Genomic DNA, 23,557 nt, shown 5'->3' on the forward strand with positions numbered 1-23,557 from the left:
AAAGTGACAGAATAAAAAAAATCAAGTATTTTAATGATGATGGAAGCAAACTAAAACTGAGTGGCTTTGGGTGTTTGGTGTATTAAAATAGTCTTAAAATTTTGTTTAGTTTGTATGTGTGCGCATACAGTTGTGTGTGTCATCAGGTCAGAGGACAGTTTGCAGGAGTCGGTTTTCTCCTTCAGCCGTGTGGACCCAAGGGCTAGAGCTCAATTTTCAAGCTTGGCAGTGAGCACTTTACTAACAGCCGTCTTGCTGGACCCAAAAATGGCTTTAGAAAATCGGGTTTATTAAAATATATTGAAAACATGCAATTGCTCTCCTTCATGATACATAAATTTAAGTTGTATTCAAAATGCTATCATATTATTTTTATTCTCTGACTCATTTAATTATGATTGATTGAGCTTTGACACCTAGATAGTGTCTCCTGCTGTCTTAATAAGATGTCATCACTCAGTGTGTAAGGTTGAGCTGAGATGTTAATCTCCTGCCTCGTATTGGTGGATGTTTTGACTGTGGTCCGACAAGTTCGTAAGAGTAATAGAGGTCTTTTCTTCAGCAGGTGTTGGGCATGTTTCTATTTTCCAGATACAGTGTGCTTATTAAACAGAGTAGGCGACTCCCCTGAAATCGCCGTGTATAGTGTCACCTTGCCTGCTTGATAACTCAAGGGGAGGTTGTGCTCTACAACCCAGAGACAGCAATGGCTCCTGGAGTCCATTTTATAAGCCAAGTGGTCTAACCCTGTACCTTCCTTTCAGATCCCCAAGAGTTAGTGCATAGGCAACTAAGTGTTCCACGGGGATTTGAGTGAGCAGTGAGCATGCTGTTGTCACTTACATACTTGTGTGTGTAACTCAGAGAGCACTCCTGGCTGTGCCTCTTCTGGAAAGGAAAAGCAGAGCTCCACCAGCCTCAGATCAGCACCTAGCCAAGGCCACAGTGACTCCCAAGAGTTAGAGGGAATGAGCCGAGGTTGGGGCCCAATTCTCTGGTCCCTGGGCTAAAGCTTTTCTTTCCATCATTCTCACTTTTCTATATTTCTGTTGGCTAGAAGAAGTAAGAAAATGAGCAAAAGACTTAAGGAGCAGAGCTAGAAGCAAAGTCCATAAGTGTACATCAGGGCATAACTGGCCCTGTGCCTTTTGTTCCAACTGTGCCCGCTGACCTGCTGGAGGGGATGCTGAGCTCCTGTAAAGGGTCAGCTTCGGGAGTCAGTAAGACTTCGCCACTCATTTGTTTGGTTTAGAATGAAGGGGCTGGTGGTACCTGAAATGACTTCATTTGTGAATGAGCACAGAACTGTAGAGCAGTTCTCCCTTGTCACTGACTCATGGATTAGGGAACCGTTGTCCTCCGCAACTGTTTTGAGTGAGAGAAAAGGCGGCTGCCGTTCCGTTTCCTTGGTACTGTGAAGCCTGGCCTATTAGGCACGCCTTGCCGCCACTTCAGGGAGTATTAATTCACAGGATGTCAGCTGTGGCTCAAACCCATTTAAAGAGTCGGAGATGCTTTTGGGTAGAAGCAGAGGGCCAGGCCCAGGTTCTTTTAGCAGACACCCTGCTTGCCCTGTTCTCTGCTTTATGGCCCATCAAGGTTGTTCTAGATGGAAGCTGATTTGAAGAAAAACATGTCCTCACCTGTCACTTGGGAGCACTTTACCACTTCAGTCTTTTCTTTTGATATCCTGCTGCAGGAGCGTCAGCCAGGCCATCAAGGGAAGCCCGGGCTGTGCAGGAAGTCTACCTGTCACTCCTTAGCACAGGTTCTGTGTGAGGAGTCAAGGAGGAAGACTGCTCTCATTCAGGCTTACCTGGGGGCTTTGGGTTTTGTTGTTGTTTTTTTTAATTTTGTTGTTTGTTTATTCTGAGACAGGATCTTAATGTAGACCAGGCTGTCCTCTAATTTAGAGATCTGCTCTTCTCTGTGTCCCAAGTGCTGGGATTGATTAAAATTTACCTGAAATTTTAATCCTGACAGATTTTGGAATCTTGTGCGGTAGAGGGCTTTGCTGGCAACACATTTTCCCCAGTACAGCCTCGGCTGATGTAATGTTGACAGGTAACTACCAATCCCTAACTGCTCCAATGATCTTGTTTTCCATAGCAAACACTTTAATTAAAACAGTGCAGGTTGTGCAAAGGTTATTTAAGGAAATACATTTTAAAAAACATTTTTTGAAAAGTCCAGGGACCCCTTATTTAAATTAAAAAAAAAACAACAAAAAGAAAACAAATGTTCTATAATTTCTTAAATTCACTTTAGTAGAAATAAGGGTGAAGAGCAACTTGTACAGTCTGCTGGAAATATCTGTTAGGAGCCTCACAAGTCAATCCTTTTCCTGAACTGCTTGAATGTCTGACTTATTTTAGGAAGGAAATTCTGCAAAATAATCCTACATGTTAAATAAATGAGCTCAGGCAGGATGGGTAGAGCAGACAGGTGGTTTCAGGTCTTAGCTGCGAGTCAGCCTAGTAGGAGTGCCCTGCCCTGCTGTGGGCGTACAAACCTGTTCAGGCGCTTTAGGAGAAGTTACTGCACTGGTTACAGCACAGTCCTTCTCCCTCCGAGGGCCTCACCCAGTGGCTCCCAGCAGCCATACACAAGGGAGTACCAGGAGGCTAAGTGGGAAATTCATAGGCAGAAACAAGCCAAAGACTGCCGACCCAGGTGGAATAGATAAACAACCTGCAGCCATGGGGAGAAACTAGTCATTGCTATGCACAGCAGTGTGAGTGACTCCCACAAACGTCAGACTGAATAACAAACCATAGCTCCAAACAGTAGCTATTCTGAGTCTATTTGCATAAAACTCAGAAGCAACTAAAACTCTCAGATTGTGTTGAAAGTCACAATGGCAGTATGGGGGAGCAGGTAGTAATTGCAAAATGGCATGACAGTTGTGCTTGGAACTATTCTTCCATTTCTTGATCTGGGTGCTGTTCCTCCTGGTATATAATGTGGTGAGCCTGCACATTGCCAGTCTCTAAGCTGAGTACTTAGGATTTTTGTTTTATGACTCACTTTGCTCTTGAGTAAAAAGTTCAAAGATTTGATGAACTTGTGAATTAAGAGAATCTAGCTGTTAGACCTAATATTACCACTTGAAGTAGAACAGCTCATTGTCCTTCAAGCTGTATGGTGGGGTAGTGATATGAGGGGATTCTCAGTGAGCTCTGAAAAGTGTGCAAGGAAAATTCTTACAAAACTGGGTGCTGTTATCTCAACCTCTGTATTGGTGGGCCAGCAGCCCTTTCCCTTTCTCTGTAGAATTGACATCACTGGGCACCTCTTTTGGCCAGCCATTGCTCAGATGGAGGGAACTACATTTACAAGAATGAGTAGATCCATGAAATTGGTCTCTGGCAGCCATGTATTCATTCAGAAAGAATTCCTTGAATGTTCTCTTAGTGGCAGGCACTGGAAAAAGGAGTTAAGTTCTTGTCCTTGTGAGGTTGTATGGATACTGACAGACACAGCCTGAAATAAGTACTGGATATTAGCAAGAATCTTCCCTCCCCACCCCCACCACGTTGCTGTAAGTACAAAAGGTGAAACAAAAACAGCAAACAAAGGAGAATATTTAAATATAGAAAAACTGAAAAAGCAAGAGAGAAAGAAAGAGGTGGGGGAGAAAGTTAGTTAGTGGTTCATCAGCCTATGAAATGATCGTCTGAACAGTAAGCTTATACTGTGGCCGATTGTCTGTTGTGCTACCCTTTCTCAGCACCTAGTCCTTTACATCACAGAATCTAATTATCTGTGTGATTATTTCCTCAACTGTCCAGGGGCGGTCCATGATTAATATCAGTCCAGATGCACAGGAGCGAAACTGATTCTATGTCTAGTTGGTACCTTAGGGTATCTGGTGTCTTGTCCTCTGGAACTCTGCTTGAGAGAGGCAGCTATGGACTAGTGTCAAATCCTAAGGAAGGTAGCAGAGAGGCTGGTGGGCTCTTTAAGGAAATCAGAGCTTGGGAGAATTGAAGTTCCAGCATGTCATGGTGAAGCAGCTGGTAAATCCACTAGACTTTGAATTAAGAGTTCAGGATGTTGTTCTCTCATGGGAACTAAGACAGTTGCCTACTTTGATGCAAGAATCTCAATTCCATGACGACAGAGGTTTTAGTTTAATTCTGTTCACCAAGCTTTTCAACAGTGGATTAGGAACGTGGCTATTACATTCCCAAAGTCCAGTAGGAGCAGCCTTGAGACACTTTTTACAGCCGCAAAGTGAATGGCTGCCCAAGGCTACCGAGGGCTACATACATCTTATTTGATGCAGATGATGTGGGAAGGCTTTTATTTAGGGTTAGAAGTACTACAGCCTGTGTCTTTTCTTACAAACGTCGCAGCTCATATGTTCACTGTCATTTATGATACTGTTGAAGCTACACCAAAGATATTATTTCCCAGAGTCCCAGCTAAAGTGAATTTTAAAAACTCATATATTATTTGTTTTATAACTCACCATAATCATTATAAACCCCAAATTTGCTGAAGCTTTTCACACTGCATCTGTGTGGAAACTTCTCATATCTCGAATGGCCAGTTGTCACCCTAGTTAGAGTGAAGTATTCATAATATAATTATCTCCCTTTAAAAGGATGCCACTCTGATGCAATATTTTTGTAATCACTCTTTTAACTTCTCTCAGTTTAAAATTGTTTCTCCAGGTTTAAATGTTATACTTGATTTTACTTGTGACAGAAATAAAACTAAATGGGCCATGCTGTTTCCTCTGTCCTGGAAAATGGCTTTAAAGCAATATTCTGGCTCTCTGGACTTGTGCCAGCTTGAGAGTGGTATAGGAAACCTCTCCACCTGTGTCAGAGCACATGGCCCTTGCTGTTGTCCAGCTAGGGGTTCATTGTCCCAGTTCTGTTTCTAAGCATAGCTTCAGGTGTATGCTTGATGAAGAAGCAAGCTTTGTATGCATTTGCAGTTTTTGATAACGTCATTCTGGCTTTCAGAAATTGACCTCCAAAGGTGATCATTTGCTCAAGGCAGAGAATAGAAGTCTGAGTGCTCACCAAAAATGGTGTAAATGCACTATGAGTATCAAGATTTTCAACATATTTAAAATTCCTATGCTTGCTTTCTTTTGTAGTGTTGCTTTGACTTGCATTTATCTCAAGGAAACATTTATCATATTTCCTGTGAGTTGGTCATGAATTTGTTCTTTTGTTCAGTCCCTCAGCAGATGTTGCTACATTGCCTGCTGTATGTGAGATGTGATCATGCGCAGGGCTGCTCCCTGCTCCCAGTGTCTTCTACATGCACTCCATTGCCACCTCTGCTTCACCTCTTGGAGAGAGAGCCTCTTCCTTCTCTCTCACGAGCTCTTTTAGTTCTCTGAATTTATCTGCACACACATTCATAATTTTAAATCTAGATTTCACATGTAAGATAAAATATATAGAATATTTCTTCCTGAATCTGACTGATTTTGCTTAGCATAATGACTAACTGGGAGAAGAAAAGGAACCAGCTGGGTGATGTTGGGCAGGGCAGTGAGATACCAAAGAGAAGAAAGTGTAGTGATATCTGTGCATGAAGACGGGAGTGGTGCAGAGAAGGCGAGGATCAGGAAGTGGAGGAGAGGAGAGACTGGTCCTAACTCATAGGGACTTTCTATACTAGAAAGCAAGAAAGGAGACAGAAAATAATTATAGGTTCCAAATATATGTGGATAATTCCACTTTCAGGCTAACATTTGTTATCCAGGAAGGTTCCAGAGGAGAAAAGGCACCATCCGTGAGAAGCAGAACTGCTTCCTTGGCCTACACATGTGCCCATTTGGTCTGTATCTTGTATGAGCCAGGAAACAGAGTACAAGTCAGGAAGCTGTAAGCACTGGTGAAAACACTAGAATGTGAAATAGTTTTCCTGCTTTGTTCAGTTGAAAGATTCCAAGTGATCTGAAGGTTTCTGAAGGTCCTGATGAACCTAATAATGCCAGGTGGACCTCAGGCTTCATATCAGAATGCAGAAGGGGTTGTGTGAGAGAGCTTGAGGACACAGAAACAGATTCTCTAGCTAGTTGAAGCAACTGCAAGAGGATCAGGAGTTCAAGGTCACCCTCTGCTGCATAGTGAGTTCTAGGCCAGCCTGGGCTACTTGAGGTAGTCTCACAAAAAGAAATGGTGGTGATGGTGGTGGGGGGGATCTGATGTTTAGAGACTTCATAAGCTCCATCATTCTTCACCCACCCTTGTTCATTTCTCTGGTTCTCTTGTTCTCAGTCTGTGAACTCTGAGTAAACGCAGTAGAAGAGCACCGGAGCCCCAGGCAGCTGTTCCTTAACTCTGTCACCTTACACTTTCCGTATCTCTATATTTCCATATGGTGTCCACTGAGCAGATATCACTGCTGTAGTTGGAAGAAGTACAAAATACATACTTCGTAGCCAAGTCCAATAAAAAAAATCATAAAAAACTGCAGATTCATATTGTGAACTATAAAACACGATGTTAGTCATTCAGTGAGCTGAACAATTGTGTCCTTAAATAGTATTGCAATAACCTGGCATAAGAGTTGAGCAAGGATTGAATGGCATAGTCTAGAAGTAAAATGGTGCACAGCATAGCATTTTACTTAAAAATTTAAATTTTAGTCACTTATAATCTTAAATATATGTCAGAACTCTTTCCTTGAACTACCCAGTCTTTACAGACATCTAACATGTTGCTAAAGAAACCATAACCCGTGTATTTCCCAAACTATTTGTACCCCACAATGACCTCCTTGCACACCGACTCTGCAGATCATCCTTTTTGTTCTGCAGTATTGCCAGACAGGGATTTTTGCAACACAAGGTAATCATGTCACGAAAATCCAGATGTCCATTCTTTAACTGGTCCTCCATGATGCAGCTCCTGGCTTTTCATCATCATTCCTTTACTCTTGTCTTGCAGTGTTCATTCCAGTTCGTAGCCTCCCTGGCTACAAAAGGTCTGTTCCTCTATTGCTTTACACCTTCCATTCATTCTGAATAATTCTTAAGACCTTTCTTTGAAAAGAAAATACTAGGTTTTCTATGAATTCACATTGAGCTTCCTTTGCTTTTCTCAGTTCGTCTGGTCTGTCTCACCTTTGACGTAATGAATTACAAGGCTCTCTTTGGCTGTCCGTTATTTCCACTCCACTTCACTGTATGGCAGCTCACTCATTAGCCGTAGAAAGATCTCCAGGCATGGTGTCTATGTCTAGCACAGTGCTGGAAACTGGTTAGATAATGCATGGAAAGTTCCTTATATTAGTTATTGCCAGCTTTTAGCTTAGTAGTTGGTCAGAATTCATGTTGTTATTTTGCTACTGCTCTGTTATGAAAATCATCTCAGAGTTTGTGTTATGGCCACTTTGCATTGACCATTGAAATATCATAACCAAATTAGTGATTTACCTCTAACTCTGAAGAACACTGTGGCTTGTTTTTGTGTTACAATTTTATTCCTTTTATATGACGGTTCCCCATTTTGTATTCATTTCTTCCTTTTGACAAAACATTCAACTGTATAGGTAATCATGTATAATTTATATAAGACTTATTCCTGCAAGTTGGTAGTATCCATTTCTGCCAACACTTGTTTTATGAAATTGGTAGATTTTGAAACCTTCTATTTAGATAACTTTTTTTTTTGTAAATTAAATGAAGTGAGTCTGTAAATGCTTTCTAAAAATGAATACATAATGACTGGGTCAAAATAGTTAGCATTTTGATATCCTTAAATAAAACTGTACCTGCAAAATATTTCCAATTATTGTATCTATTTCTTTTTAATTTAAAAAGTACTGGGACTGGAGAAATGGTTCAGCAGTTAAGAACACACCCTGCAGCAGGAGTGCACTGGAATTCTGTTCCCCCAGACTCATTTTACGCTGCCCTTAATTCCCCATATGCCTGCAACTCCAGCTCAGGATTTTGATGCCCTCTTCTGGCCTCCATGCGCACCTGAATTCATACTCACATACACACACAACAACACACATATATACATGAATAAAAATAAAATATTTTAAGAGAATGAGTTAATCACTTTTGAACCTCTTATGTGACTCTTTTTTGTACATAGTAACTTTGACATTCTTCACCTTTTTTGAGTTTTATTAAAATTCCAGGAAAAAAGTGTAGATGTGGGATTGTGGACTACCATTTGAGAATGACTGATGTCAGGATCCTTATGAAGTTCATCATATGCTGGACATATATGTATACTTCTCATCCCTTCTCTACAGTTTGAGGATTTACATAAGTGTAAAAACAGAATTTGATGCAAGGATGAGCTGCATTGAGCGAAAGATTGTACAGCCCGGACACTAATGGTGGTGCTCCTTTGACCACGTGGTGCATTTACCTACTGCCAGTGTCTGTGCACTAATGTTCAAAGGTGTTGTTTACAAAACATTTAAGTATTTTAAAAATACCAGTGAACCCAGAGCCACTGTATAATTAACCCTGGAAACTTAGAGCCAACAATAGGGCAAGAGACAGTGCTTTTGTGGACTAAAGACTAGTGTGTAACATGTTAGATTCCATTGTACAGAAACATTGTTTTTCTTGACTGTTTTGAAGTTCACGGCTCTTTATAAATAACAGTGAGAGGCAGAGGCAGGAGGATCTCTTGTGAGTTGGAGGCCAGTGTTGTCGACATAGAACTCTGTCTCAAAATTAACCAACATGGATAAAGCATGTCTCCCAAAGAATGATAGGACTGGCTTTTATCTTGTAGTTACTGTCTTTTCCTGGTTGAGTTATAAGAATCTTTTTCTATTTTGGAGAGTAAACCAAATCCCATGTGTTACTAATTTTTTTCTCCCATGAAGTGGATTATCTTTTTATTTCTTTTAAATGGTGTCCTTTGAAAGTTGAAAGCTTTGAATTTCTCTGAGCTCCATTTTCTCTCCATATTCCTCAGCTCTGTGCTTTCACTTGTCTGTCAAAGAAATTACTGACCCAAGGTCATGATGGTGACAGTGTATAGTCAAGCTTACCTTTTGTCCTCCAAGTTCTGTAACTGCTCACATGTAGATATGATGCATGTTGTGTTGATGTTTGCATATGATGTGAGGTTGTCATTCAATTTTATCTTCTTATGTATGGGTCTATCTCCAGGGGTCCCAGCATTATTTATTGAAAAGGCCGAAGTGAGCTGTCTTGAAACTGTTGTTAAAAAGTGAATTGCATTTAAATATGAATGCTGATTTCTGATTTTCTTTTTTTGTGTGCCTGTGAGGGTGCATTGCTTTGGTTACTATAACTATTCTTCAAATATATAGACTGCTTTTGCTGATCCACTGTCATGCAGGTGTGGATGTTATTTGCTGTTATTGGATGTATCACTCCATAGTTACATACTTATCTTTGTATTGTCCTTTATGTATTCCTAAACATGAAGTTTTTCATGTAGCTTCAAGTTACTAACGACTTCTACTCTGAAGGGCTCTCTCTGTTTCCTAAAATGTGTGTCTACTACTGGTCCGTTTTCTGGCTTTGCTTGCTGCAGTGCTGAATCCTCTGTTAATTTGAAGGAGCATTTCAGTGCAGTTGCACCTTGCCCACTCTTGGGTCCGAGCTTCCTTTGTGTCTGGAATCTGGGTTCTCCTTCTCTTCTCGGCGCTGTCCTTCCCGTCGGGATGTTCCTGTGTCCCCAGGAACATGTCTTTGGCAGGGGTTTCTGCTTTTGCTTTTCTTGCACATACAGTTGTGGGTCTCTGTGGTTTTACTTTTGGAACTGTTAAGCTTCTTAGGTATGTGTAGTTTTCTCATTAAGTTGGGAAAGGTTTGAACTGGTTGTTTCTCTGAGTATTTTTCTGCTCATTCATTGGGTACTGTTCACAGGTCTCTGACGCTGTGTTCTTCCTCTCCATCCTGTGCTCTCAGCATGTCTGTCTTCAAGTCAGTGACCCCTGTCCAGTGTTTCTGCTGATGAGACCAGTGATGTTTCTGCTTTATTGCTTTCTAAGCCAAGCATTTCCTTGGCCTCTCTGTCCACTGACGGGCTCTCTGTGGTGAGGTGATGTACTGCGGCTTTTCTTGGTCGTAACAGTTTGTTTAGCTCCGTGGCTTGGTTCAAGATGCTGGTTTAAATTCTTTGCCTAGCAGATCGACTGCTTTAACTTCCTCAGAGACAGTTTTTTACTGACAGCTATTTTTCTTATAGAAAGACCATATTTTTGTGTTTTTATTAAGATGCCTCAATTTCTTGTTTTAAACTAGATACAATATATATTAATCATCAACTCCAGGAATCACATTCTTTCAGGATTTGTTATGTGTTTTATGTTTATGACTATTCAAAACAAATTCTGTGACATCTGTATGCATCAGATGTTGCCCCTTTAGTCTCCTCTGCGTTAACTTTGTGCCTGGCTTCTGCTGGATATCTGCTTAGGTATATTGGCACTCATACCCGGCACTCACCCAGCCAGTTTACCTTCAGCTCTGCTTTATAAGTCCATTTCCTCCCCATGCTGGATCTCAGGGTCAGCCAAAAGAAACAGTTCTGGGCATATGGCACTGAGGTGGGCACAGCCCTCTAGATTCCTGGGAATATTTTCGTTTTTTTTTAATGCTTATTAATTAACCCATTTGCCCAGTATTTCTCCACAGTCTCAACCAGCTAAACTGTTAAACAAGTGGCTCTAATTATTTTCTTCAGCTAACCCCTAGGGAGTGAGCCTGTTTTTACTAAAGAGAGTGCCAAGTCAGATCAGATGAAGATCACTCACTGGGAACCGTTGCTAAAGGCTGTTCCAGTTGCCTCACTGCACCCCAGTGGCTCCCAGGCTGTGGTTGCTAAGTAGAAATATCACATACTTATGTTCTCACCAAGATTTAGCCATGCTTTCTTTGTTTGTGTGTTTGTTTTTAAATAAATGCACTTTGGCACTCTGCAGCTTTCTGGTTCACTTTTGAGTCCTGACCATGTAGCAATGGTTTCCAGCACATGCTTGTTCTTTTGAGAGAATGTTGGGAGCTTTTTGCTCTGGTCATTGGACCTAAGCCACAACTGCACATCTCACACCATGGTTAGACTCAGTTAGCGTCAGGTGGTTCCATGCAGGGACTGGAAGCAGAGTGTTCTTTCTTTCCAGAGGGTCTTCTTGATTTCTCCCCTCTGGTGTGTTTCAGGACTATGATGATGGGTATGGAACGGCGTACGACGAGCAGAGTTACGACTCCTACGACAACAGCTACAGCGCCCCCGCCCAAAGGTAAGAGTCACCTCTGGCTGCCAGGCTGTGCGGTACGTGTGACGTCATCTAGTGGGACTGACTGGACTTATTGTTGTTTCTTCCAACTGGAGAAATGGAATCCGTCCTTCTGAGTTACATGGAAATTTCCATACATGTTCCAAGTAACATGCTTCTGGAAACAGTCATGCTAGAGCATCTGGACTTGAGAACTGTGTTTATCTACTCCGAAAATTTGACCTAAGTATTTAATATCATCCTGAAGAAGGATGATATGCTTTAATAATAGATATTCTTTAGTAGTATCCTAAGGAAGGATGATGGCCTTAAAGTGGGTAGCCATTCACTCCTAAGGCCCTGAAATTCCATAGCAACTGTGGACATCCTGCCTTTCTGGAGAATGTGATGGCAGAGCTTGGCCTGCTGGTCACAGAACTGTGCCCTCTTAGCAGAGATGCTCCTATCTCCCAGCAGCTTCAGTTTCTGTAAATGTAACCGTTTCATCCCGGTCAGACCCTTCCCCCCAAAAATTGTGGGCACCAAATGCTGGTCCTACAGTGACTGCAAAGCCTAAACACAGATGTGTGTCTGTTGTAAAGGAGTGTGGGCATGCATGGATGTGGTGCCACTCAAGCTGTGAGTGAATACATGGGTTCTCTTACCGGAAGCTTGATGCTGGGTAGGTGAGAGTATTAAACAATTTTCATCTTTGCTTTTGACATGCTACTTTGTATATAACCTGTGACCGGTGGCCTTCAGATGTAGGCTGACAGGCGTCTGTCTTAGTGGACGCCTTGTTCTTTGTGTTTTTGTCTTTAGTTCTCTGGACAGGACCACTCTTACAGTTTGTTGAAAGTGACAGGCAAGAAGCCGCATGAGGCTTGCTCTGCAGCTCCCCCTGTAGCTGGGCCAGCACTTCCTCAAGTATCCTACTCTAGAGAGCAAGGAGTGGGTTCCAGAAGCAGCCATTTGTCCAAGATCACAACACAACCGGCATGGGGAACTGGGTCCTTAGTCAGATCTTTTAACTCCAAGACTACTCTTTACAGTCAGGCATTTCTCGACTTTACTTAAAAAACATGAATATTCCCAAGTGTTTCAGTATGAAGTGTCCTAGTGAAGCACACGCATCTTCATAACACTTCCTGAGTGTGTGGTTTCTGTCTGACCCTGTTCTCTGAAGGCCTGTCACCCAGGCCAAGTGAACATATCCTATAAGAAGCATATCCTCCTATAAGGTAGACACTGTGTCTGTGGAAGAGGAGACTAAACAACAAAGAGATTGATGAGTGCACAGTCAGATGGAGGGTTTCCCTGTACTCCTTAGTGAGTACTGGCTCCACACCCATCTAGAACTAGAATTTAGGGCTGTTGCCTGTGTTTGCTTGATCTGTGTGGTGATCTGAGTATGTAAATGTTCTAGATAGTGTGCTAATACTTATGGCCCTTTGTTTTCTCGCTTCTAGTTAGCATACATTTTTCTTTAAAAATTTTCTTCATACATTTTGATCATGTTCTTTCCAAACTCCTCTCAGATTATCCTCACAAAACAAACAAAAAGCCAATAAGAAAAAACAAAACAAAACAAAAACGCAAAGTGAAACCAAATTGCATGCACACACTTTTTGGATCTTGTGTGTTTTGTGTATGCTTCCATACTATTTATGAGCTCATTTGTTTTTTTTTTTTAAGATTTATTTATTCGCGTATTTTATGTATATGAGTATTGTCTTCATGCACACCAGAAGAAAGAATCTGATCCCATTACAGGTGTGAGCCACAATGTGGTTGCTGGGAACTGAACCCAGGTCCTCTGGAAGAGCAGTCAAGTGCTCTTAACCACTGGGCCATCTCTCCAGGCCCATGAGCTCATTTGTATACTGTTCCTTTTCCTATCTACAAGACACTGTTTCCTTGGAGTCATCCACCATCTCTGATTCTTATCTTTCCTCTTCCTTTTCCATATAGATCCCTGAGCTCTGAAAGGAGGGCTTTGACAAAGACATCCCATTTAGGAATGAGTGCTCCAGAGCCTGTCACTCTCTGCACATTGTCCATTCACGAGTCTTTGCTGTAAGAAGACACTTTCCTGATGAGGTTGAATAATGCACTGACCTATAGGTATAGCAGTATATCAGGAGTCATCTTACTGCTGTGCTCCTTTGGCAGATAATAGACTTAGCCAGTGTCACCGTCTTGGCCATTTTAACACTGTTAGATTTTGGTTTCATCTCATGCAAAGGTATATTTTTTATTTTAGTTTTGAGATCATAATTTAATTGTTACATCATTTCTCTCTTTCCCCTTTTCCCTTCCAACCTGACCCATATGACCCCTCTTTGCTTTCTTTCACATTGATGGCCTCTTTTTTCATGAATTGTTGTTACATGCACATATGTACATGTATATATAAATATAATTAATATATTATAGAAATTCACACATACACACATATACATTCCTAAATATAACCTACTCAGTCTGTTTAATGTTACTTGTGTGTTCCCAGGGCTGACAGTTTGGTATAGGACAACTATGTCTCCAACTCATAGCATGACTTAGTTGCCTGTAGTTCTTGGTATAGGGTCGAGACATTGTGGTCTTTCCCTCACTTCACATTGGCCTTCTGTTGTTGTCCTTGTTTGTCTCATGTTTAGGCAGTAATGTTGGTGATACTTTATGTGTGTCTCTGCTGATAATTCTAGGAGATATTCCCTGATCCCCTGGCTCTTAAAATATTTCTACCCCAATCTTCTACGGTATCCCCTTAGGTGTGGAAGTTGTTTTGTAGATGTATCCATTGGGGCCATACTTCACAACTCTGCATTTTGATTGGTTGTGGTTTTCTGGAATGTTTCCCATCTCTTGGTAAGGAGTAAGAACTACACTTATTGGGTATAAGAACAAATATTTAGAGTGTAGTTAGGGATTATGCTGCTTTATTAAAATTATGGTTGTAGGTTTTCCTCCGTGATCCATGACTTCACTAGCCATGGGTAGTTTGCTAAGTTTCCAGTACCAGACATGATTTCCCCCTTGTTGAGCAGGTCTTAATTCCAGTTACAGAGCTGTTGGTTACTGCCAAAGTGTGTGTGCCACTACTGCACCCTTAGGGTTACTGTGACTAGCTGGTCATTATTGTGGTTGGTAGGCATCGTAGCTGAATGAAAGTGTTGGTTGCTTACTCCCTTTTTCTTGTCAGTTCCAACTGGCATTTGGGTAACTTCTGGCTCAGGGGCCCCTGGGTCATGCAGTAGACTTTAAAGGCAATTAAAAAGTGATTGGTTGATCCTACAACATTTGTGCCATTAGGGCAACAATATATCTCGCAAGCAGGTTGCTGTTGTGGGTGTCAGAGTTTGTGTCTGGGCGATACTGATGATTAGTTTTCTCCTCTGGTAGTATGTAAAATCTTATAGCACTGTGAACATTAGTGAGTAGGAGTGAAGCTTCTGATTTGGGCACCAGCTGGATTTCTCTGTGATCAATAACATATGTAATTGTTAATAGCAATAGGGCCTTACTATCAGGTTATGGAGAGTAACTAATTGCTTTGCTGACAGTCTTCTTTGTATGGAGGTTTCCATAGGGCAATGAATCAATAAGATGCAACTAATTCCTGGAACTGCAGGTTTTATTTGGTAGCATAAGATGTCTAGTTGGGTTATCATCTCTTTTATTTTTTTCTGTTACTCTTTGATTCCTTTTCTGCAGTATTAAATTTCCATATGGCTTTTCAAAAGACCATTATTGTTAATTTTCCCTCCTTGTATGCCCCCCTTTTGGCTTCCCTCCCACCCTGCTCTCCATTCAATCCTTGTATTCTGGTTTCTGCCATATCTCCTTTTGTAAGACTGTATCCCCTTGGGCTGGAGAGATGGCTCAGAGGTTAAGAGCACTGACTGTTCTTTCAGAGGTCCTGAGTTCAATTCCCAGCAACCACATGGTGGCTCACAGCCATCTCTAATGAGATCTGGTGCCCTTTTCTGGCATGCAAGCATACATGGAAGGAATGTTGTATACATAATAAATAAAAAAAAAAAGACTGTATCCCCTTGCCACCTGCATACTCAATCCCTTACTAGCTACCTAACCTGGTTAGTGGTTATTAGTTTGAAGCACATGTCTAAAGTTAAAAACAAAATTCACATATGCGAAAAAACAGACAATATTCATTTGCCTTTTTAGATCTGTGATATCTCATCAGGATAACTTTTTTTTCTCCATTTATCTGCAAATTTCATAATTTTATTTTTCAAAGCAGTTGCATAATATTCCATTGTGTCAATATGCCACGTTTCCATTACTTACTTTAGGCTGTTTGCCTGTTTCTGGCTATTATGAATAGAGCTCATATGAACGTGGATGAGGTAAGATACAGTCTTTGGGTTTATGCCCAGGAGCTGTATAACTGGATCTTGAGGGAGATATATTCCCACTTTCCTGAGGAACTGCCAGATTGGTTTCCATAGCGACTGAACAAACTTAACGGTCCCACCAGCAATGAATGAGTGTTCCCCTTACTCTGTATGCTCCTCAGAATGATCTATCATTGGTTTTATTGATCTTGTCCATTCTGATTGGTATAAAATTAAGTTTCAAAGTATTGATTTGAATTTCAATGGTAGCTAAGGATATTGAACACTTTCTAAGTGCTTCTAAACATTTTTTTTTACCTTTTTGAGAACTCTACTTAATTCTGTACCCCATTTTTAAATTGTTGTTTTCTTTTTTTAGCTCTTTATATATTCTAGATACTATCCCCATGTCACATGTATATTTGGTAAAGATCTTTTCCCATTCTGTAGGCTGCTGCTTTGCTTGAATAATGGTGTTATTCTAGATACTATCCCCATGTCACATGTATATTTGGTAAAGATCTTTTCCCATTCTGTAGGCTGCTGCTTTGCTTGAATAATGGTGTCCTGTACTATACAAATGATGTTTAGCAGTATAAGGTTCCATTTATTAGTTGCTCTTAATGCCTGTGCTATTAGTGAGTGTCCTATTCCTTTCCTGTGCCAATGAATTCAAGCCTATGCCGACTTTCTTGTCTATCAGATTCAGTGCATCTGGTTTTATGTTGAAATCTTTGATCGACTTGGATTTGAGTTTTCTATAAGTTGATCAGTATACAACCATTCAATTTGACCTTTACCATTTCTTGAAGATATTATCTTTCCTCCAGTGTGTATTTTTGGCTTTTTTTTTTTTTTTGTAAAAACCCTTGTGTTCATAGGTTTCCTTAGTCTTCAGTTTGATTGTATTATTTAGCATGTCTGTTTTCATACTAATACCATGCTGCTTATATTACTGTATCTCTATAGTGCAACTTGACATCAGGAATGGTGAGACCCTATAGCAGTTGTTTTTTGATTCTGTTCTAATTTTGATGGAGATTTCACTGAATCTATAGATGCTTTGTTTTTTAAAGATTTATTTATTTATTATGTATACCATCTTCTGTCTGTATGTATGCCTGCAGGCCAGAAGAAGGTACCGGATCTCATTAAGGATGTTTATGTTGTAGTTGCTTGGAATTGAACTCAGGTCCTTTGGAAGAGCAGTCAGTGCTCTTAACCTTTGAACCATCTCCAGCCCTTTAGATGCTTTTCTAGGATGGCCATTTCACTGTGTTAATCCCATGGATCAATGAGCATGGAACATATTTCAATCTTCTGATGTCTTCCCAAGTTTCTTTCTTCAATATCTTAAAACTTTTATTATACAAGGTTTTTTTTTTTTGTTTTTTTGGGTTTTTTTTTGTTTTTTTTTTTGCTTTCTTGGTTACAGTTATCCCAAGATTTCTGTTTATTTTAGTTTTTGTTATGTTTTGAGGTGATTGTAAAAAAGGTACTGTTTCCCTGATTTCTTTTTCAGTCTAATTGTATTTGCATATAAAAAGGTTATGTAATCTACATGAAAAAGAAACTTAAAGATAAATTCCACATAATCATCTCATTAGATGAAAAAAAGGCCCTTGACAAAACCCGACACACCTTCATGATAAAAGTCTTGGAGAAACTAGGATTATAGTGACGCATCTCAACAGTATAAAGGGAATTTACAGCAAGCTCACACTAAAATCCAGAACAAAAGAAGGCTATCCACTCTCTCCACACCTATTCAATAAAAGCCTTGAAATGTTTACTAGAACAGGAAGACAACTGAAGGAAAGCAGAGTTCAAACAGGAAAGGAAAACATCAGAGTGTCATTTTTGCAGATGGAGTGATTTTATATATGAAGTCATTAAAAACTTCATCAGGAAACTAATAAGCAAATTAGAAGGATTCAAAATTAATACAGAAAATCAGCACACACGGACGGAACTTTCTTTTTTAGACTATTTGATGTTCTGTATGTTTCTTATAGCTTGATAAAGGCACCTCTATTTAAATTAGGTAAATTTTCTTTTATGATTTTATTGAAAATATTTTCTGTGCCTTTCACTTTGGTTGTTCCTCCCCCCCCCATCTCTATTATCTGTAACTTTGGTCTTTTCAAAATATTCTAGATTTCCTGGATATTTTGTGTTTGGAGTTTTTAAACACACACACACACACACACACACACCATTTTCTTCAATCGAATTATCCATTTATTCTCCCCCGTCGTGAAGGCATGAGACCTCTTCCATGTCTCTGGTGACGCTTCCTCTGAAGTGTTTGTTTGACAGCCTGTCTTTCATTTTCAGTTTTATCTCAGTCTGGGTTTTCTTTGGTGATTCTATTTCTTTGTTAAATTCTATTTTCGTGTCTTGAATTGTTTTCTTTATTTCATTCCATTGTTTGTGCTTTCATGGTCTTCTTTAAGGACTCTATCAAGCCTCTTTATGGTTCTCGTTGATTTGAAGTCCTTGTCTTGTGCTTCAGCTTAACTACTTTCTCAGGGCCTATTGTAATAGGTCTGTTGGTTTCTGGAGGAGACATACTGGCTTGGTTGTTTATCTTTGTGTTTTTTGAGCTGTGATCTAGGCATCTGGAGTTCTGGTGTTTGAACTGTTTCTTGGTGTAGTTACCTGGTCTCCTTTTTGTTAGGTCTGTCCTGTGGTTTCTATTGCGCTGGGTCCTGGCTAAGTGTGATTGTGAGGAACCTACTAGAGAAAAATTCTGGGTCCCGTCTCTAGTGTGGTATGTGTGGGTCCCTGATAGAGTGAGTTGTTCTGCTGGTCAGTGGGAGTCACAAAGGTACAGAGGTGGCCTAGAAAGAAGTCTGGAACGGGCAGCAGGAAAGAACTTGGAGGATGCCTGGTCTGCGCCAGGAGGCCACGTGTCAAGGGGATGGAAGTGGCCTTATGTTTTCATTTTGGTTTTTCATGGGTACCAGTCCCATCCTGCATAGTTACCATAGGTAACTGAGGAGAAAACAAACACATTGTTCTTTTATTTAGTCCACCACCATGCAAGACTCCAGTCCAGAGTGTTTCCAGAACTGCCTTAAAGAACCAGATTTAAAGCCCTTACTAATAGGATAGTAATGTCACAGTGAGTCTTTGGTAAGCAGACAGAATGAAAACAAGTGACTTATAGGGACTCTAAATCAGGATAGGAGTTATTGCAGTTAAACCATTGCCTACATGACTCACTCAGTCTAACGGACAATGGCCAGAGTTGGGTCTGGGCTGGTGGAGCTTATGATCTTTTCAGTTTAAATGTTGTGGTAATACGTAAATACGATGGGAAGCACTCCTTTGGTCCTTTGGTCATTCATTCAGTCGGTGGTTCTTGAATGTCTGCCATATGCTCGGCACTGCTCTTAGGGTTTGAGGCCTGAGACTCATAGAGCCGTCATAGAGCCAGTCGCTGGGAAGCTCACTGGCTATAAGGAAACAGATGTAAATACTAAATTGTAAGCTATTATGAGAAGCCTGAGAAGTTTCATGTTTTCCTTGGAAAGACTACAAAATTCCAGTTTGGAATTTATGAATATATCTGAGAGAATAAAGAATAAGGGGAGTTCCCAGGTGATGGTTAGGGAAAGGACTATTTACCGAGGTAAGGCAGGCACAAGGGACACCAAACAACAGCAAAATGCCTTGTGTGGGGAGCATTCATAGTGTAATTCAGATGGAAGATTCTGGGAGCTGAAACGTAAGACTTGGAAGCAATAGGGAGCTGAGAGAATGGCGTGTTTAGACTTGAATCTAGAGAAATTAATTAGCCAATAGTATAGAGAAGCTGGATTGGCAGATGCTTAGCATAGCTAGGGGCAAAATCAGTTAAGAGGCTGCAGCACTATAAATATAAACCCTTAAGTGTCAGGAAAGACTCGCTAAAACGGCTTACAGGCCAGTGCAGCCACCTTCTCTGAAGTGAGGTTTTCATTGCTGCAGCTGACCCTACCCAGGAGCAAAACCCAGGAGACTTGAATGCATGCGCAGTGCAGAAGGAGCCTAGCCATGTGGAACATGCACTTCTTGGAGAAGAAACTGGTTCAAACAATTAGGTTAGTTGCCCAAAATCATTCCACTGTGAAACAGAAGCCAGTGAACCTCGGTCTGCATGGCATAGAATAGACTTAGATAACCTGCTGCTTTTTAGTAAATTAAAATGAGAATGCTTTTCTGTGCAGTTGTCCAAAGAAATATTTTTTCTTTCTATTAGTATGTAATAAAATACTACAGTACTGTTTTCTCATAGTTCTGAAAGTGAGTCTCGAAGTCAGCATGTCAGTAGCTCCTTCTCCACCCGAGCCTTCCTCTGGTTAGCAGGTGTGTCCTCTGTATCCTCTCAGTGTATTTCCTGCGTGAGTACATCCCTGATGTCTTTGTGTATCCAAGGTTTGTCTTAGGAGAACATTGATCAAAGTGGATCAGAACCCATTCGTAGACTTCATTTCAACTTAAACTACCCCTTTAAAGGTCCTGTCTTCAGTCACAGTCATGATTAGGGGTTTTGAGGCCCAGGGGTTCAGAATAGACTTTAGGGGGGGTACGCATGCCACATAGGTACTATACTATGATGCATGTGCAGCGTGTGTCTAAAAGTTAGGAGCCTGATATGAAGCAGAATATCTTTAGTGTCAGCATGGAGATCATCCCTCCCTTCTCAATATCCCCTAAAATACTGCTAAACTAAACCTGGAGATGTCATCATTTACATAGGTTCAGAGAGCTTGTCTGAAATTCAACTCAGGACGCACCATCCTTCTTCCTCCCTTGTTTGATTTCAGCTGCTTTTACTCATCACCATTGTATTCCCAATCCTGATGTTCTGGTGTTGGTGTTTTCCTCAGACGGCTCCTATGCCATGGCTGCTCGTGCAGACTTTGAACCTTAGGAGGTGGGGCCTCACTGGAGGAAATGGGGATTGTGGGTAGGTCCTCAGGAGCATCCTTCCCATGTCCCCACTCTGGCTCCCTGCTTTCCTGCTACCATCAGGTAGAATCATCCTCCTCACAGACTACTGCTGTCTTGATGTGCTGCCTGCCATGGGGGCCGAGTGATGACCAAACGCTCTGAAACAGTCTGCTAAGCCAAGCCACTGCCCCCTTAAGTTGTTTTGATAGGTATTTTGTCAGAGATTAAAAACCTAACCCATAAAACATTGAAAACCCCTGGTATTGAACACTTTTGGAAATCTTAAGGATTGTGTGTTATCGCCTTGCTTTATCAGATCTGAATTGTCTTAACCAGCAGAGCCTCACTAAGCCACAGCTCTTTTGTATTTTTGTATTAATTGGAAAAAGATAATTTGTTTTTACATCATATAACAAGGTTGCTTTTTAAAAATCTCTTTTGAAATACATTTACATTTTTCCAGACTTATAAAAATATGTACATTATTTATATCTTTAAAGAAATATAAAATTTAAATCTACTATTCATTTAATATTACTATTCTCACCATTGCCATTATTACTATAAGATTTAGCAACTAATTACTTATAATATCATATGTATACATACTATTAACTTTTTGATAAAACTTTGACAATGCTTTCCTTCACCCACAACTTCGCTGTACCAAACCCAGATCCTATGTTGCCTATTTTTTTAATTTATTGATTTTTATTGAGCTCCACATTTTTCTCAGCTCCTCTCCCTGCATCTCCCCTCCCCTTCAACCCTCTCCCAAAGTCCCCATGCTCCCAATTTACTCAGGAGATCTTGTCTTTTTATACTTTCCATGTAGATTAGATCTATGTGTTTCTCTCTTAGGGTCCTCATTGTTGTCTAGGGTCTCTGAGATTGTGATTTGTAGGCTGGATTTCTTTGCTTTATGTTTTAAAACCACCTATGAGTGAGTACATGTGATAATTGTCTTTCTGTGTCTGGGTTACCTCACTCAAAATGATGTTTTCTAGCTCCATCCATTTTCCTGCAGAATTCAAGCTATCGCTATTTTTTTCTGCTGTGTAGTACTCCATTATGTAAATGCACCACATTTTTCTTATCCATTCTTTGGTCAAGGGGCATTTAGGTTATTTCCAGGTTCTGGATACGACAAACAAAGCTGCTATGAACATAGTTGAGCACATGTCCTTGTGGCACAATTGAGCATCCTTTTGATATATACCCAAAAGTGGTATTACTGGGTCTTGAGGAAGGTTGTTTCCTAATTTTCTGAGAAATCACCACACTGACATCCAAAGGGACTGTACCAACTCGCACCTCTACCCACAATGCAAGAGTGTTCCCTTACCCCACAACCTCTCCAGCATAAGTTGTCAGCAGTGTTTTTGATTTTGGCCATTCTTACAGGTGTAAGATGGAATCTCAGAGTTGTTTTGATTTGCATTTCTCCAATGACTAAGGATGTTGAACATTTCCTTAAGTGTCTTTCAGCTATTTTAGATTCCTCTGTTGAGAATTCTCTGTTTAGGTCTGTTCTCCATTTTTTATTGGATTATTTGTTCTTTTGACGACCAATTTCTTTAGTTCTTTGTATATTTTGGAGATCAACCCTCTGTCCTATGTAGGGTTGGTGGAGATCTTTTCCCATTCTGTAGGCTGTTGTTTTGTCTTGTTGACCATGTCCTTTGCTTTATAGAGGCTTTTCAGTTTCAGGAGGTTCTATTTATTGTTTCTTTCAGTGTCTGTGCTACTGGGGTTATATTTAGGAAGTGGTCTCCTGTGCCAATTTATTCCAGTGTACTTCCCACTTTCTCTTCTGTAAGGTTCAGTGTGGCTGGCTTTATGTTGATGTCTTTGATCCATTTGGACTTGAGTTTTGTGCATGGTGATAGATATAGGTCTATTTTCATTCTTCTACATGTTGAAATCCAGTTATGACAGCACCATTTGTTAAATATGCTTTCTTTTTTCTGTTTGATATTTTTTTGCTTCTTTGTCAAAAATCAGGTGTTCAAAGATGTGTGGATTAATATCTGGGTCTTTGATTCGGTTCCATGGTCCTCTTGTCTGTTTTTATGCCAATACCATGCTGTTTTCAGTACTGTAGCTCTGTAGTAGAGTTTGAAGTCAGAGATTGTGATGCTCCCAGAAGTTCTTTTATTGTACAGGATTATTTTGGCTATCCTGGGGTTTTTGCTTTTCCATATGAAGTTGAGTACCGTTCTTTCAAGGTCTGTGAAGAATTTTGCTGGGATTTTGATGGGCATTGCATTGAATCTGTAGATTGCTTTACAAATTGTCGCCAGATGTTTTTATATCCAGTGGTGGGATCCACTGCATGTGGAATCCCAGCCCATTAGACGCTTTTCACATAGTTCAATACTTTTTTTTTTGAAGAAACCAAATTGAGTATTAAAAACTATCAACACATACTGAAACACAGTCTGAAATAGACATTGACAAAAGCTAGATCCCAACCGAAATTAATACTCCAGACCAACAGATTTCCTTAATTCTTAATGGAAAACTCCATAGAAAGAAAAAGCAGAGGGGGTGGGGTGGTTGATGATGAAAAACCAGGTTGACAAACCTAATAAAGGAAGTCAATGACACTTGGCAAAGTACAGCAAGGAAGCTTCATAGACTGTGGCCGTGGGATTTGGCATAGCAGGAGGCAGGCCAGGCTCCAGACTGAACTGAGAGGATGGGGGCAAGAGTAGAAGATTCACAGCAGCCAATAACAGGTACAGAGGCTCTATCTAAGCTGTCACTTTGGAAAGATGTCTAAAGAGCAGCTGGAAATGAGCAAAGGCTCCCTGCAGCTTGTGACTTCAGGGTTCATTTGACCCCTGCCTTCGCAGTGGATGGCATGTGGACGTGCAGAGGTGCTGGCAAGGTGGCCAGGAAGCAGAGATGAGGATGGGACCCCTTGTCCCTGGCCAGGCAGAAACCTGACGAAGTTCCCCTTGATAGTGGCATATTCTTGTCAGTAAAGTGCACATGACCGAGATATGACAAATCCAGCCCCCAGCATGAGCAGCCACAGTGCAGCAGCTGACTGG

General features: G+C 40.7%; 1 protein-coding gene across 3 annotated transcripts in view; it reads left to right on the forward strand.

Annotated features, from left to right (window-relative positions):
• Positions 1–23,557, forward strand: part of Khdrbs3 (KH RNA binding domain containing, signal transduction associated 3) — a 153,215-nt gene that overhangs the window by 97,535 nt on the left and 32,123 nt on the right. For all 3 annotated transcript variants that reach the window (XR_005287001.2, XR_005287000.2, XM_038344100.2), the window contains exon 7: positions 11,138–11,220. Coding sequence is in view for 1 of the 3 variants with exons in the window: in XM_038344100.2 (XP_038200028.1) it covers positions 11,138–11,220 (83 nt within the window). In the remaining 2 variants the exon portion in view is untranslated. The remainder of the gene's footprint in view (positions 1–11,137; positions 11,221–23,557) is intronic.

This window comes from Arvicola amphibius, chromosome 9, assembly GCF_903992535.2.
Source record: "Arvicola amphibius chromosome 9, mArvAmp1.2, whole genome shotgun sequence".
Classification (NCBI taxonomy): Eukaryota; Metazoa; Chordata; class Mammalia; order Rodentia; family Cricetidae; genus Arvicola; species Arvicola amphibius.